Source organism: Culex quinquefasciatus, chromosome 2 (assembly GCF_015732765.1).
Source record: "Culex quinquefasciatus strain JHB chromosome 2, VPISU_Cqui_1.0_pri_paternal, whole genome shotgun sequence".
NCBI lineage: Eukaryota > Metazoa > Arthropoda > Insecta > Diptera > Culicidae > Culex > Culex quinquefasciatus.
The window spans coordinates 96194024-96208968 of record NC_051862.1 but is presented as its reverse complement, the minus strand read 5'-3'; the positions used below and the strand labels follow the sequence as shown (position 1 = coordinate 96208968).

Below are 14945 nucleotides of genomic sequence, written 5' to 3'. Positions count from 1 at the left end.
AAAAAATCTTTGACCGAGTTATGAATTTTTAATCAATACTAATTTTTCAAAATCGAAAAATTGGTCGCAAAACATTCATTTTTCAATGTAAAATCAAATTTGCAATCAAAAAGTACTTTAGTAAAATTTTGATAAAGTGCACCGTTTTCAAGTTATAGCCATTTTTAGGTAACTTTTTTGAAAATAATCGCAGTTTTTCATTTTTTTAAATAAGTGCACATGTTTGCACACTTTTGGAAAAAATATTTTTGAAAAGCTGAGAAAATTCTCTATATTTTGCTTCTTGGGACTTTGTTGATACGACCTTTAGTTGCTGAGATATTGCAATGCAAAGGTTTAAAACAGGAAAATTGATGTTTTCCAAGTCTCACCCAAACAACCCTCCATTTTTTATTATCGATATCTCAGGAAGTAATGGTCCGATTTTCAATGTTAATATATGAAACATTTGTGAAATTTTCCGATCTTTTCGAAAATAATATTTTCAACCAAGACTAACATTTGTAAAGGGCGTAATATTGAATGTTTGGCCCTTTTGAAATGTTAGTCTTGATTTGAAAATTTTGAAAATATTGTTTTCGAAAAGATCGGAAAATTTCACAAATGTTTCATATTTCAACATTGAAAATCGGACCATTACTTGCTGAGATATCGACATTGAAAAATGGTGGGTTGTTAGGTGAGACTTAGAAAACATCAATTTTCCTGTTTTTAAACCTTTGCAATATCTCAGCAACTAAAGGTCGTATCAACAAAGTCCCAAGAAGCAAAATATAGAGAATTTTCTCAGTTTTTCAAAAATATTTTTTCAAAAGTGTGCAAACATGTGCACTAATTTTAAAAATTAAAACTGCGATTATTTTCAAAAAGTTACCTAAAATGGCTATAACTTGAAAACGGTGCACTTTATCAAAATTTTACTAAAGTACTTTTTGATTGCAAATTTGATTTTACATCGAAAAATAAAGTTCAAATTTTTTTGCGACCAATTTTTCGATTTTTTGAAAAAATCAGTATTGATTAAAAAATTCATAACTCGGTCAAAGATTTTTTGCACAACCTGGAAATTTCTGAAAAGTTGGCATTTTATGTCCTCTAAAACATATCAAAAAATAAAAATTAAAAATAGTATTTTTTGCAAATCAAGTTTTAGTGATAAAGTTAAATAAAAAATCACCAAATTTTTTTACAGTGTATCATTTTTTTTCAGTGTAGTCCGTATCCATACCTACAACTTTGCCGAAGACACCAAATCGATCAAAAAATTCCTTCAAAAGATACAGATTTTTGAATTTTCATACATTATTTTTGTATGGACAGCTGCCAAATTTGTATGGAAAATTTTATGGACAAACTAATGATGCAAAATGGCTTCTTTGGCATACCGAAGGCACGAAAAAAGTTTCAGTCGGATTAAAAAATACATAAATTAAAATTGAAGAAAAAAGACCGATTTCGTAGAGAATTGCTCTATAATATCCTTTCAAAATAATTGATTTTTAATTCTGTAATACTTTTTTGAGTTTTTTTTTTCATTTTTTCAAACATGAACAGTTTTTTTAAGAAACTTTATGTGATTTTTTTTAGTTTTCTGAGAAAAAGTCTGGATTTGAACATATTTTAAAGAAACTTATACTCATCAAAAATAATGTCTGTTATATTTCTGTTAGTTTTTCCATTCTCTCAAAATAATTTATGTTTGTTTCATTCTTTTTTTTCGCAAGTCTGCATAATTACATTCAAACAAAAAATCTTTTTTCAACTAAACTTGCATTAATATAAAAATGCACTTGCTTGATGCAACCGAAAAAATATTGGGGTGAAATGCTCTAATAAAAAATAATATCAAACTTTGCTTCTGAGTGATTTTTCAAAAGACATGATAGTACAGTCACAAACTCACGGCTCATCACCCAAGTTATCAAACTCAAAAAAAACTTCATTTCTGTTGATGAACCAAGAATCACAATGCTGCCACCGTGGATGAGATCTGCCCTATCTCTGTTTGTCTTATCATCATCATCTTCATCGAGGAGGACGACGCCGTTGGCAGCGGAAGTCTCGAGAGGGCGCCATTCGAAGTGTCTGAGACAAAGATTGATGCCAGAAGGAAGCTGCACTTGTTTTACTCTTTTTGAAACCGTCAGCATTCTGATTGATGTTGCTTCGTGGTGTTGCGACGAATACTCTCAGGTGAACGAAAAACTAGCTCAAGTATTAGTTTTCCAAATTAATTTGTTACAATTAAAAGAACAAGTAGCATCGTGAGAACCAACCGACCATCAATATCCTATGTAAGCCGATAGCTTACCCCCTGGAAATCAAATAGAACTTTGTTTGCAAAAAAATGCTCTTCGCCAAAGAAGTGCACTCTTCGTTCAGTTATTGCAAAACTTTCCTGATTCGGATTGGCATAAATAATAATTTAGTCTTCTTCAATGCCACAGCATTGAGAGCTGATGGAGGTTCGGTTTGCAGTGCAAAATTCTTTCCCCAAGTTCAACGCGTTCTACATACACTCAGCTGCTAAAAAAATTGAAATGAAAATCGCTTTTTGAATTTTAGAATTTGAAATTGGTTTTATTTCTCATAATTAAACAAATCAACCTTCTAATAAAGTATAGTTCATCTCAATTAAGCTCAATTTCACTACTGAGTGTTGAAAATACAAAATTCCAGCCAAGAATCTCCAGCATCCTTCGTGGCCAGTACATTTGAAAAGTTTCCAACTTCTGGATCCCCTCCATTCCCACCAAGCAAAAGGTCGAATGCTGATATCAGACCGGAACAAGGTCAGACTGCCGGAGGAGGACGAAAAAAAACTTTGTAAACGTGACTGATGGTCGCCCGGAACAGTGGACATTGTAAAATCATCATCTTCGGAGCGGTAGAGCGAGAGCTGATGGGAAGTGAAATCTACCATCTTCTAATGAAAAATTCACATTGTTGAAGGGGGTGGATCGGACAAGTTGTTCGAGGAAGCTGAGCATTTCTTGTTTAAAGTTTTCAATCGACATGTCCAGTACGAAGGACAAGCGTTGTGTCCCTGGAGGGATGAGATTTTATAGTGGAAAGGCATTGAAAGTCAATAAGAATACGCAAAAATTGAGATACAATAGCTTAATAACTATAAATTCTGTGAATCAGCAAAAAATACTATTGATAATGTGGAAACGCAACTATTGATTACACGTCAATACTAAAGTTGTGTTAAAAAATATTTCTGCGATTTCAGTGGTTCTTTATGCAAAAAATATTTATTTCATTTAATTTGCTATATTTAAATAGCATTGCACAGTGGGCAAAAACGGGTAAAAAAACGGATCTTTTGATGCCGTCAGTCTCTGCCTGTCAAAAGTATCATTTTTAATGTAAAAAAATTACGAGGAATCGATTGTTGGTACTCTCATTAGCGGCAAATGACGGGAAGTGGTCCATTTTACCCCATTTACCCCTTATTTATGTGTTTTTCGTTTATATCTTTAATTACTGTAGTTTGCTACAGTTTTAAAGTATGTTATTTTATGTAGAAAATTGCGGGGAGTCAATTTGTGATATTTTCATTGGCGGCAAATAATATTTAACCCATTTTACCCCATTTACTCCCTCTTGAGATTTTTTTCGTGAATATCTTGAACGTACTGTACATTCTACAGTAACATTCTTGTAAACTGTATTGGAAATCATGACACGTTTAATATATTGACTAAAAACACATGAAATGGGTAAAATATGCCCTTTTCGTCATTTGCCACAGTTCAGAGTGTTCTCAATCGATTCCTTGTGATTTTCTGCATAAAAAAAAACATTTATTTATAGTTTGGAAAACCACGGCAATTCAAGATATTAAAGAAAATACATAAAATGGGGTAAATGGGGTAAAACGAGCCTTTGCCGTCGTTTGACGCTTATAAGAACACCACAAATTGATTCCTCTTGATTTTCTACACAAAATAATATACGTTGAAACTGTAAAATGGAGCACTTTCCGTCATTTGCCGCTAATGAGAGTACCACCCATCGATTCCTCATAATTTTTTACATTAAAAATGATACTTTTGACAGGCAGAAACTGACGGCATCAAAAGATCCGTTTTTTCACCCGTTGTTCATTGGAAAGAAGAACTCTTACAATTTTAGAAAATTTTAGAGTTGAAAGATTGACTTGTTTTATGTGACTGAGTCATCTTTGACCGTATTTTTTACTAACATTTCCTATATTTTAAAGTAAAATAAGAATGCAGTAATTTTTGTAGTGCCCCAGACTATGCCTCTATGCATTTTTTACAATTTAAATGATAATGATATTATTCTATAGCGAAAAATGTGAAAAACATGCAAAATTTTTAAAAAGTGACTGTAAAAACATGAAAAAAACTAGGAGGTGGTAGAATATACCAAATACTATCAAAACAAACATAAACTTAACATGGTAAATGCAAATTATAATACTAAAAACAAAACAAGAAAAACGTAAAACAAGAGAAGAAAAGTTATTCGTAGATCAAAAGTTGCTCAAAATGACCTCCTAAAAAAATGGAATACGGGGAAAAAATAATAAATTACATGCCACGGTTTCAACATTTGGATGAAAACAGTGCATTGAAATGCATTATACATCTGTAAAGTTGTTTTGCAATCATAAATTTCCAAAATTTCTAAGTATGACAAAAAATTTATTACTACTTTTTTTTTCCTACATTGGAATTCCATAAAAGTTCAAAATTGTAAATGTAATTGTAATTTTATTGAAACGATATCCTGTTAGTTTACACTGTACACAGCAAAAAAACCCGATGTTAAAATCGCATGCAAAAGTATGCACATCACGTTCGTCAATAAAGATACTTAATATTACACACTTCATGTAAAATTTTTGTAGACGCAAAAAAAAAGTCGCAACCGACGGGATTTAAACCCAGCACCAACAGTTAGGGCTGGCGCCTTAGCCCGTTCGGCCATCAGACCGATGAATAATTTAAAGGATAAACGCATATGGGTCATTCCATCTCAACTGTGCACAAAAAAGTGCAAATTTGAAAATTACCCTCTCAGATCCTGCTCAAAGTTGGCAGAGCTGTTGATACTATCAAAACATGCAAGAATCCCGAATTTCGTCCAAATCGGACCACCCCCTCCATTTTTGTACCCTCCCAAAAAATCGACTTTTTGTCGATTTTTGAGCAAAACCCCTATCTTCAAATGGCGATAACTCAGGAACCACAAATCTTAGAAGGTCGGTCTTAGACTCAATTTTGAAGGAAATTGGACGTAGAATCCATTTCCGCGATCAAATTGTTGATTAATTTATTATTTCTACCTATATTGCGCAATTGAAAACTTTAAACGGCCGTATCTCAAAACACCCCAACTTATTTTTTTAATTTGACCTCACCATCGTGTTCCCCGGCCAAATTTACATAAGAATCACTTATCGACAGAAATGAATATGTTTCGTTCCAGAGATATCGAATTTTAAAGTTTAGTGTTTTCGAGATCACCTACATCAGCTTCATTCGCCGCATCTGCTAGAAGCACACAGGCGGGCTGATCAATAACTGTTACCTGTTGTTCTGGGAGATGATTAATTTAATTTATATAAATAAATATTCATTCAAATGGCTAATAGGGGAAATTCTCGTATATTTGGCAGGTTCAGTCCTCGCTCCTAGTTTTGTCTAATTTGTTCATTTTTACTATTCAAACAACAAATTTTGCAAAACTTTTGATAGAAATTTGCTTGTTCACTTCTTATTAAGCTTTTTATCACTCGACTTCAGTTGAAAACGCTTTTAATCAGCTAATTGAATGCCAAAGCGCTGATATAGCAACATTAGAGGAACGCTGGAATTAGATGCTGTTCCCCTGTTTCCCCCTCAATCTATTTTTGTGAATGGAATATTTATTAGGTTATTTTGAATGCACCGTTTTTTTTTACGTGTTGCTAACCGTTTTAGAGTACCTCCGAGGCCATGACTAGGGCCTTTATCATAGGCGGTAGCAAAATAGTGCCATCCAGCAAAAACCTGCTTTATTATTGTTATTATTATAGTTTATTATTGACACTTTACCATAATTTGGCAAATCTGATTTATGGTTTAAATGATTGATCATATTAAATCAATTTTTATATTGTGAGCCAGCTTCATTTGATTAAAAGATGATTTTGGTCAAGGCACATTTAATTTAAAAAAAATCCTTATACGTGAGGACAGCAGCCGTATTGTGTTCCAAGAATCCAAGAATGAAAGAAGGAAAAAAGCTGTTGTTCGGACGGTGTCAAAATCATCGCAACTAAATTTGGGGAATTAGCCGCTTTGCAGCAGATCAAACTTTGTGATTTTCTTACATTTTTCAATTTTATACTTTCCAGAAATCCTTTTTCTACTCCTTGTAATGTATCAACAAATTTTATTCATTTTAATTCATATTTTTCACTCAATTGTTCAGTGTTACTAACAAGATTAATTGCATTTTCCTGCTCGCTTCGTTGGAATCCAATTCTGCCCTTTGCTGTTTGTCGTTATTGCTCTGTCCTGTGGGTTAGCACAGAAATTCACTTAATTATTTTTTTTGAGCAGATAAACATTCGTGATTAAACTCCAGTTTCTTACAGTGTTATATTGTGGTTTCGGAAATAAATCGAATTTTTGCGGCGACTTCTCCGACACTACGCTTCGCAAACTTATCAACATCATTTCTGAGTGTAACGATATGTTGTGCTGAAACGTCACTGACAACATTTTGTCGCTCTGGCACCAAATCGAAACGAGCGATTTCAACTCTCGCACTTTTTCTCTCCGCATTTTTTTGCAAAATAAATAGCATCAGTGCTTGCGTGTTGCCGTCGGATGTTTTGGATGATAATGATGGGCATTTTTGAAGATAAAAATAGTACATATTTTATTTGTTTTTTATTAAATAAACAAAAAAATGTTTCATCCTCGACAAAAAATTTCGCCAATCAAAACAACATGGAGGAATCATAACAAACTTGGCTACACTCTGATCGGGTAATACCAAATAAAGCTTGGCAGAAAAAGGCGGAGAGAAAAAGTGCGGCGAGAGTGGAAATCGCTCGATTCGGTTTAGTGCCAGAGCGACAATACAGTTAATTTTTGCCCAATTAGATTCAGATTATTTATGATGAAATATTATTTTAATAAATTACCAGGTAGCAGTTATTGATCAGCCCGCCTGTGTGCTTCTAGCAGATGCGGCGAATGAAGCCTACATCAGCTTCTCTCGAAAACACTAAACTTTAAAATTCGATATCTCTGGAACGAAACATATTCATTTCTGTCGATAAGTGATTCTTATGTAAAATTGGCCGGGGAACACGATGGTGAGGTCAAATTAAAAAAATAAGTTGGGGTGTTTTGAGATACGGCCGTTTAAAGTTTTCAATTGCGCAATACAGGTAGAAATAATAAATTATTCAACAATTTGATCACGGAAATGGATTCTACGTCCAATTTCCTTCAAAATTGAGTCCAAGACCGACCTTCTAAGATTTGTGGTTCCTGAGTTATCGCCATTTGAAGATAGGGGTTTTGCTCAAAAATCGACAAAAAGTCGATTTTTTGGGAGGGTACAAAAATGGAGGGGGTGGTCCGATTTGGATGACATTCGGGATTCTTGCATGTTTTGATAGTATCAACAGCTCTGCCAACTTTGAGCAGGATCGGAGAGGGTAATTTTCAAATGCTGTTGCGCTTCAGATGGAATGACCCATATATGAGCTTGACATTTCGGTCTAGAAGGTTTCCCATACTGATGGGCTACATATTTTAGGGTGTAAAATTACATAGAATTTCATGAAATAATGCAAAATTTATTTTACACCTTTTACACGCAGCTGGATTACTACTTTTTTAGGTGTGTATATCGCTGTATATTTTTTAACGAGCCCAAATATGCCAAATATGATTATCAATGCGGAATAGGGAATTTTATGAGAAAAAATATTGTTTTGCTCCTTGATTTTTTCGACCAATTTTGAAGGGGACAGGGGAGGGGGGGGGTTGACATAAACCTTGAAAAGTATTTGCAACGGCCTAACCATTAAATTATACAGATCCTAATGAGGCCAGTGTCTAAGAATCAAACCTAAATAAAAGTTAGGTTGAGAAAATTACTTACACTGATGTAATGTAACAAATATTACACAAAAGAAATCAAGTTTCCTTCAAACTTTCTTACATCTTTACTTTTTGTGTTTTTTCAACAAATTGTTAATTTGAAACATAGCGTTTTGTAATTCATTAACTGTATACAATCGATGTTTTCATTCCCTTCCAACTCTCCCAAACATTAATCTTACATTCTCGAGCTTTCCTTCACCTAGTGTAGGCAATTCATTTCCCCCCTTGAATTCTATTGACTCAACTTTCCCGTCATTTATTCTACACCGTGCGCATACAAAAAAAAGTACATAATAAAGCTCCGCGACAGCCGCTCGGAGAGCAGAAGGAAAATTCAACGAATTTTTCCGCTTGCGGCAGCGTGGAAAAGTGCGAAAGAGATTGCAAACTTTCCCGCCGAAAAAAAAAACTGAACCTTCACCGGCAAAGACGTGAAGGAATGTATACGACGGAAAGCCGGCGCGCGGGTAAAAAATAAACTGCAAACAATCTGGAAAAAGGAGTACAATCCTACACGTTTTTCACCTTCCCGAAGGGGCTCATCCGGATAGGCGACGACGACGGGTGAAACAGGTGTGACAATGGCCAGGCACCGTGGTGGAACTCACGATGGAGAAACTTTTCAACTCGTTCATAATTTATTTAACTTCTGAGCAGAGCCGGTGGCACTTTTCAGCTTTCGGAAAATCTAGCCCTTCGGTGTTGCTTGGTTTGAAAGATTGCTGAATAACGAGAAAAGTGCATCCAATTACCGGATGGTTTGCGGAAGTCTGTAAAAAAAAAACTTTGTAAAAGTCTATAAAAGTTCATAACGTTATTCTAATTGAAAAGAAAGATTCGCGCCCCAAGAGTTTCCAATGAACAAAGGTGCACTTTCCCGTAAATCAATTTTTACCACAGAATTTCCCCGTTTGTCTTACATGACACTCCGAGGAACCATTCCTAGTGGTCGACATGCGACCATACTTCCCACTAAAGTCATTTCCAGAATGTCCTTCAGTTTCCGCAACGGTTGTGTACACTATTTTTGTAGGGTAGATGTACCTTAGAATTTACAACAAGTTTAAAATTGAAGCTGTTGAGAAACGTTTTTGGTATAAAATGTTTTCTGTTTTCCCATACAATTCCCATGGACTTTGACGATTCGCTCCATAGGGGGATGGCGTCGCTATGTTTAGACCACGTTTTCCACTTTTTCTCGATCGAAACCGACTACTTTATCGACTTCATTTTGCTTGGCGAGATATTTTTAGACGATTACTCAGCTCTTTTCCACTCTTGCACTTAAAAAACCAGCACGATGTAACGATACTTCCCTATAGACCACAGATAAAAGTCGGAACAATCATCACCACTTCGCAACCTTCAAAGGCCCCTATCATGCTGATCAATCACGGCGCCGGCCACGACCGGTGGTCCAGATTGCAAAATTGAGTGGAAAATGGATTTTCCGAAAAATGATGATGTTTTGGAGCTTTGGTGTCTTCAGAAGAGATGAAAAGGGGCAACTTTTGGTTTGGTTGAAAATTAGAGTAGTTCATGATTAGGGTGATTTTGAAAATCAAACTTTTCAGGAATATTTTTGGGATTTTTTGTTTTCTAAAAAGTTGTTCCATGTAAAAACTATTAAATAAAACTCACTGTGCATTGGTTAGATCACGGGAAAGTGGATAGGAATGTTAGTCCGATACTTGATTGATGGAGATCACTAAATCAGCTGCGTCTTCGAGGAAGTATCACATGAGTTTTAAGGGGTTAGTAATATAAGTTTGAGTCAGTGATGCGAACATGAGCAATGTGTTATCGGTTGAAATGTTAAACATCTTAGACAGCCGGCTGCGGAAAGATGTCATGTTGTTTATTTTAAAAAAATTATTTAATCGAGCACGTGCCAATCAAGCAATGCTATGGGAAGAACGATAACGCGATTTCATTCAAAATAAACTACATAAAAAGCGGTTGACTCTTCAATAAATTGAACAGCTTGATTAGTTAATACCAAAACTGGAATACAATATTGGTTTCAAGGAATTTGGAAACAATAAAAATAATAAGGAATAAACATGAGACGCGTATATTATGAAATAATGTTATTTTGTAACACAACCAAAGGTCCAGGTCCTATCGCAACCAATCAAGCTCATATTTGGGATTCGGGCTCAGAACACCTAGCGCATCATACCCTGAAATGCCCGCAAAATTGACCAGTTTTGTTACATCCTACTGAATTATAGTCATTTTTAAGGTGCAACAAATGATAAATGATACACCCAAAGTTAAAGAACGAGGGGATAGTCCTCACGAAAAGAAACGTGAGGAAAGTACTATTTTGCGAGAGTATAGTCCTCTCGTGTGTTCATTCGTTCATTGGAACAGTTCAATCTATTGAGTGGCTTATATGGACAAATGACCGCCACTTAGTTACCAAACCATTGTGGCCCATACGGCAAAGCCACGGTTCAATATGACGAAGGTCTTGGGTTCGAGTCTCGGTACCGGTACTTTGTTTTTTTGATAGATGAACTTTTTTTGGAGATGAAACCATGAGTAAAGTACTCTCGGTAATTTCGGGATTTATCCTCTCAGTCCGCACACAGTACCATTTTACTACCGAATCTTGCTCTTTATCCTCTCGTATGTCGATGTCCAGTTCTGGGTGAATGAACGAATGAACACACGAGATGACTTTACTCTCGCAAAATAGCACTTTCCTCACGTTTCTTTTCGTGAGGACTTTAACTTTGGGACCTCGTTCTTTAACTTTGGGTGTACGTGACGTTATTTTTCATGTTTCACTAAGCAGCGATTCGTAAACGGAGTTGAAGTACCAAAATCTAATTTTCAACCTTTGTATGTAAGTTTCTGTTAGAGGTCGAAATCGGTGTAGCCGGATATTTTTGGAGAGCTGAAGTTATAGTCGGATTTGAAGTCGTTAATTTTCAGAAGCTAAAGTCGGAGTCGGAGCCAGAGCTACACGATTCCCTGTTTCTTAGAAACAGACACAACTTACTACATCTTTTTTATCATTTAATAACATTTAAAAATAAATGTTTAATGACGCACAAAAGCATTACATTTATTTTCAATTTTTTTTTTCTTGTGTAGGATATCTACAATGTTTCGGAAATGTCCCCTAGAAGCCACTGCACAGTGTTCCAGAACGCATTTTTACTCCAAGGAACCTTCCACTCCAGGGTTCGACCTGACGACCTATGGATTGCGTGTCCAACCGCCGCCAGCGATTCCACCGGTGCAAGCTTGGTTTGGTGTGTTGTTTGTACTTATAGCAGGGAGGCGACTCCCAAACCTGGAATGACTAACGGCCTAACAACAACCAAGGCCGGGACCGACGTTTTACTTCCCAATCCGATTGAAGGTTGGAGCATACCAAGAGAACCATTTGCTTACAAAGCGGACAGCGTGGAAATTTGATTTTCCAAAAAAAGTGCTGTTTTGGAGGTTTGATGCCTTGGTTTGGTTGAAGATTAGGGTGTCGTCTCTTGCATCTTGTGACACGTCGTTGTGATGTGTGTGTGGTGCAATCATGGGGCTAGTATCATTTGTATCATCAGTATTTTGCAGATATACAGTTTTTATCAGTCTTTGGTACCATCAGTGGGGGTGACTATGGTTCAAAACACGAAACACCTCTCGTAATTTCTTAAGAACAAAAACAATTTAAATAACATCGAAAATCTTTGATCGTAGAATTGTTCTTCGATAGTTTACTCACTTTTTCCCAAAATATGGTGTAACTCTACCTTAAATGGCAATCGTTTGAAAATTGACCCAATTTCACCCCTTAGAGGGGGTGACATTGGGTCAAATGAAACTAAAATGATGCTCAAATACAAAGATATGGTAAAAACAAGTCATCCAACAGTGTTTCTTGTTCGATGGAATCGTATTGACATGCTAAAATGTTTGAAGTAGAGACCTACAAAATAAACCGGATTTTAATTTTTGATGGATAACAATTCCTCGAATGATTTAGACCATATCACTTATTTTCATTACTAAAAATTCAATGTATATTTTTCATGTTATAAAGTAGGTTTTTTACCCTATGTTATTAATTAGCAGAACAGAGTAGCTTTCCATGTTACACTTATGCAGGAACCATGAAGTGCGTTCGATTTAAAATAGTAGAAATTTGAACATTGAATATAGTAATTACAATGCGTTCACATCATTAACAAATTTGAAATTAGAAGACATGTCGAAAAATCGCTGATTATTCAAACTGGTTAATATTGTGCCCACCCACCATCTCAACGTGGCAGCGCGAAACTAATTCAAACTTGCAAAGACAAAGCTCGCACAGCCCGGTGTGCCACGGAACATCCACTGCCGCGTGCACGTGTCAACGATTCCTCCCGTGGTTGGTTGGAGGCAGCAAATTTGTGAGATGTGAACGCAATTTCCTGCTGGGCTGCCGAGCTTTCCTCCCAAAGCACAGCACGTAACTTCAATTTGGCGCGCAACTTCTCCATTTCACTTCGCAGTTTCCATTAGAGAAGGACCGGAGCTGGTTGGTCTACAATGGAATCTCGTCAGTGGCAATTTGTAGAATGTGAAAAATCAGGCAGGGAAAAAGTAGGAAACGTCTAATACTAATTTTGTCTAATGAACCTGGGAAATTGGGAAATGGCCTGTAGGCATGAAATGTCAGTTGAATGAATAATTAATTTTATTTATTTGTCTGGTTTAATGGCTTAATTTGAATTAGGTTTGATTCGGTTGTTATTAAAATAAGAATGAGCAGAATGTGTTATTCAAGCTGTCAACAAGCATTTATTCTAATTAAAGGTAATGGTTCAGATACTATTAAGATTTCAAATCAATATGAATCGCATGGTTGACTCAGGAAAATGTTGTTGCTGCAAATACCAAATATACAATCTAATCTAATAGAGCAAAGTCTGGTCTAGTTGATCACATCGACGGACTCTTCAGTCTAAACATAGACTGAAAAAGAGGGATTCACCCTCTCCGTTTGATAAAATCAGCTCTGATGGCTCATACATGCACGTGTAATCAAGAAATTAAACATCTGATACAAGTTTGTGATGTCAATGCTCCAAAAATAGAAATAGAAAAAATAATTTCAGCGAATGACATCGAACGGAAACCACCCGCCACACGAGTTTATTTTTTTCTCTCAGATTCTGATTCCATGCTCCAATTACTTGATTAATTCTCGGGATAGAGTTTGTTGAAAATGAAGATAAATAATTAAGATGAAGAAAGCTTGAGGATACAAGAGTTAATTTCCAGCAAATCATACAAACGACGTTTACCAAAACATGATTTAGCTTCAATCTTATTTGCATATAAAAAAGAATATTCGAAATCTCAACATGATTTGATAACCTGCGTCGGATCATTGTAATCATTTCTCCGTACTTGTTTTTGTTTACTTATTTACAGATAACACCAACCAAGCAGACTACTAGTCGTCCCAAATGTACCAAATAAAAACCTACCACTCAGTTTAACTCTGACTAAGCTTTTAACAAGATCATGGAAAAATTGCGAGGACTAACGCTGCTCTCCCTTGCTGCAGGATATCTAATATTAAGTTTTACCAACAGTGAAGCATACCTGATGCATCTGAGAAATGCTACGAATAAAAGTTCGTTTGCCAAATTAAGTTGACAGTGGAGCAACCTTAACTGAAATAACTTTACAGACTTTCCCGGTGAATGTTACGACGCCACGACGAAGATTCATTTCAAGCCCAATATTACTGTTCAGCGGCCATTTCGGTGTGAAAAAATGACGTGCTACGAAGATTTCCAAATAACGTTTGCTGGGTAATGGTTTGAATTTTGAATAAAAATACATAAGTGCATTTCAATTACTGCGTAAAAATTACATTTACATTTTAAACTCAACACTACAGGTTATTGGTTTGAATAAGTACTTTAAGGAACTCTCTCAATGATCTGATATATAATTTTATCAACATTGGTTAATAAAATGTTAAACTTTTTTCTAACATATTTTACAGATGCGGCGTTGGTGTTGTGAACTTACCAAATTGTACCAAAGTTGGCCAAAACTTTACCTTGCCCTATCCGGAATGCTGCAGAAAGTACAAGTGTATGATGAACGGAAAAGTGACATTTTTGTAGAAGAAATAAATTTTAACTACTTCAACAGAGATGTCGAAACAAAAGTACAAGTTTTTTGTTTCAAATTTGATGTTGTAATAAAAACTCCTTCAATTTATAGTTTGTAAAAAAGAGAATGACATGACATGTGATAACAAACTACACAGCAACTGTAACTGAAAGTTAAACTCCATGTTGCATTTCAAACATCTCGATAACATAACGGTTTTTCATTCATTAACCATTTTTGAAAATCCAGGCTCTACCTTTTAAAAATTAATTTTGAAGAACTTAGACTTTGGCCTATTTTTTCAATAGCAATGTTATGACATTTTATTGAAAAAAGTGTTTTAAAATGCGTTACGCAGCAATCATTAGTTTTCAAAAACCCGATTTAATCTCACCAGAGGTGAGATAGAGCCTTTCTTACAAAATAATATAACTTCTTTCAATTCATAACATCGACTTTGTTTATGATACAAAAAATCTTATGATGAAAGCAAGGTATTATTAATGATGTGTTTTCCAAAAGAAATTGAAAACGCAATTTTTACCAAAAAAATATTTTTAATCGTACAAACTCTTAATCAAACAAGCGTTTATGACAAACGCAAGCATAGCAAGCTTCCCATGCGCCAGTGACGACGCACACCGCGGTTTTGGTTTTCTAGTTTTGGTACGAGCC

General features: G+C 35.4%; 1 protein-coding gene across 1 annotated transcript; it reads left to right on the top strand.

Annotated features, from left to right (window-relative positions):
* The first annotated feature begins 13603 nt into the window (after window positions 1-13603).
* LOC119767415 lies at window positions 13604-14343 on the top strand. The gene is made up of 3 exons (XM_038255962.1): window positions 13604-13779; window positions 13837-13960; window positions 14158-14343. Exons 1-3 carry the CDS (start codon window positions 13668-13670, stop codon window positions 14279-14281), a joined length of 360 nt encoding a protein of 119 aa, XP_038111890.1. The 5' UTR covers window positions 13604-13667; the 3' UTR covers window positions 14282-14343.
* The last annotated feature ends 602 nt before the right edge of the window (window positions 14344-14945 follow it).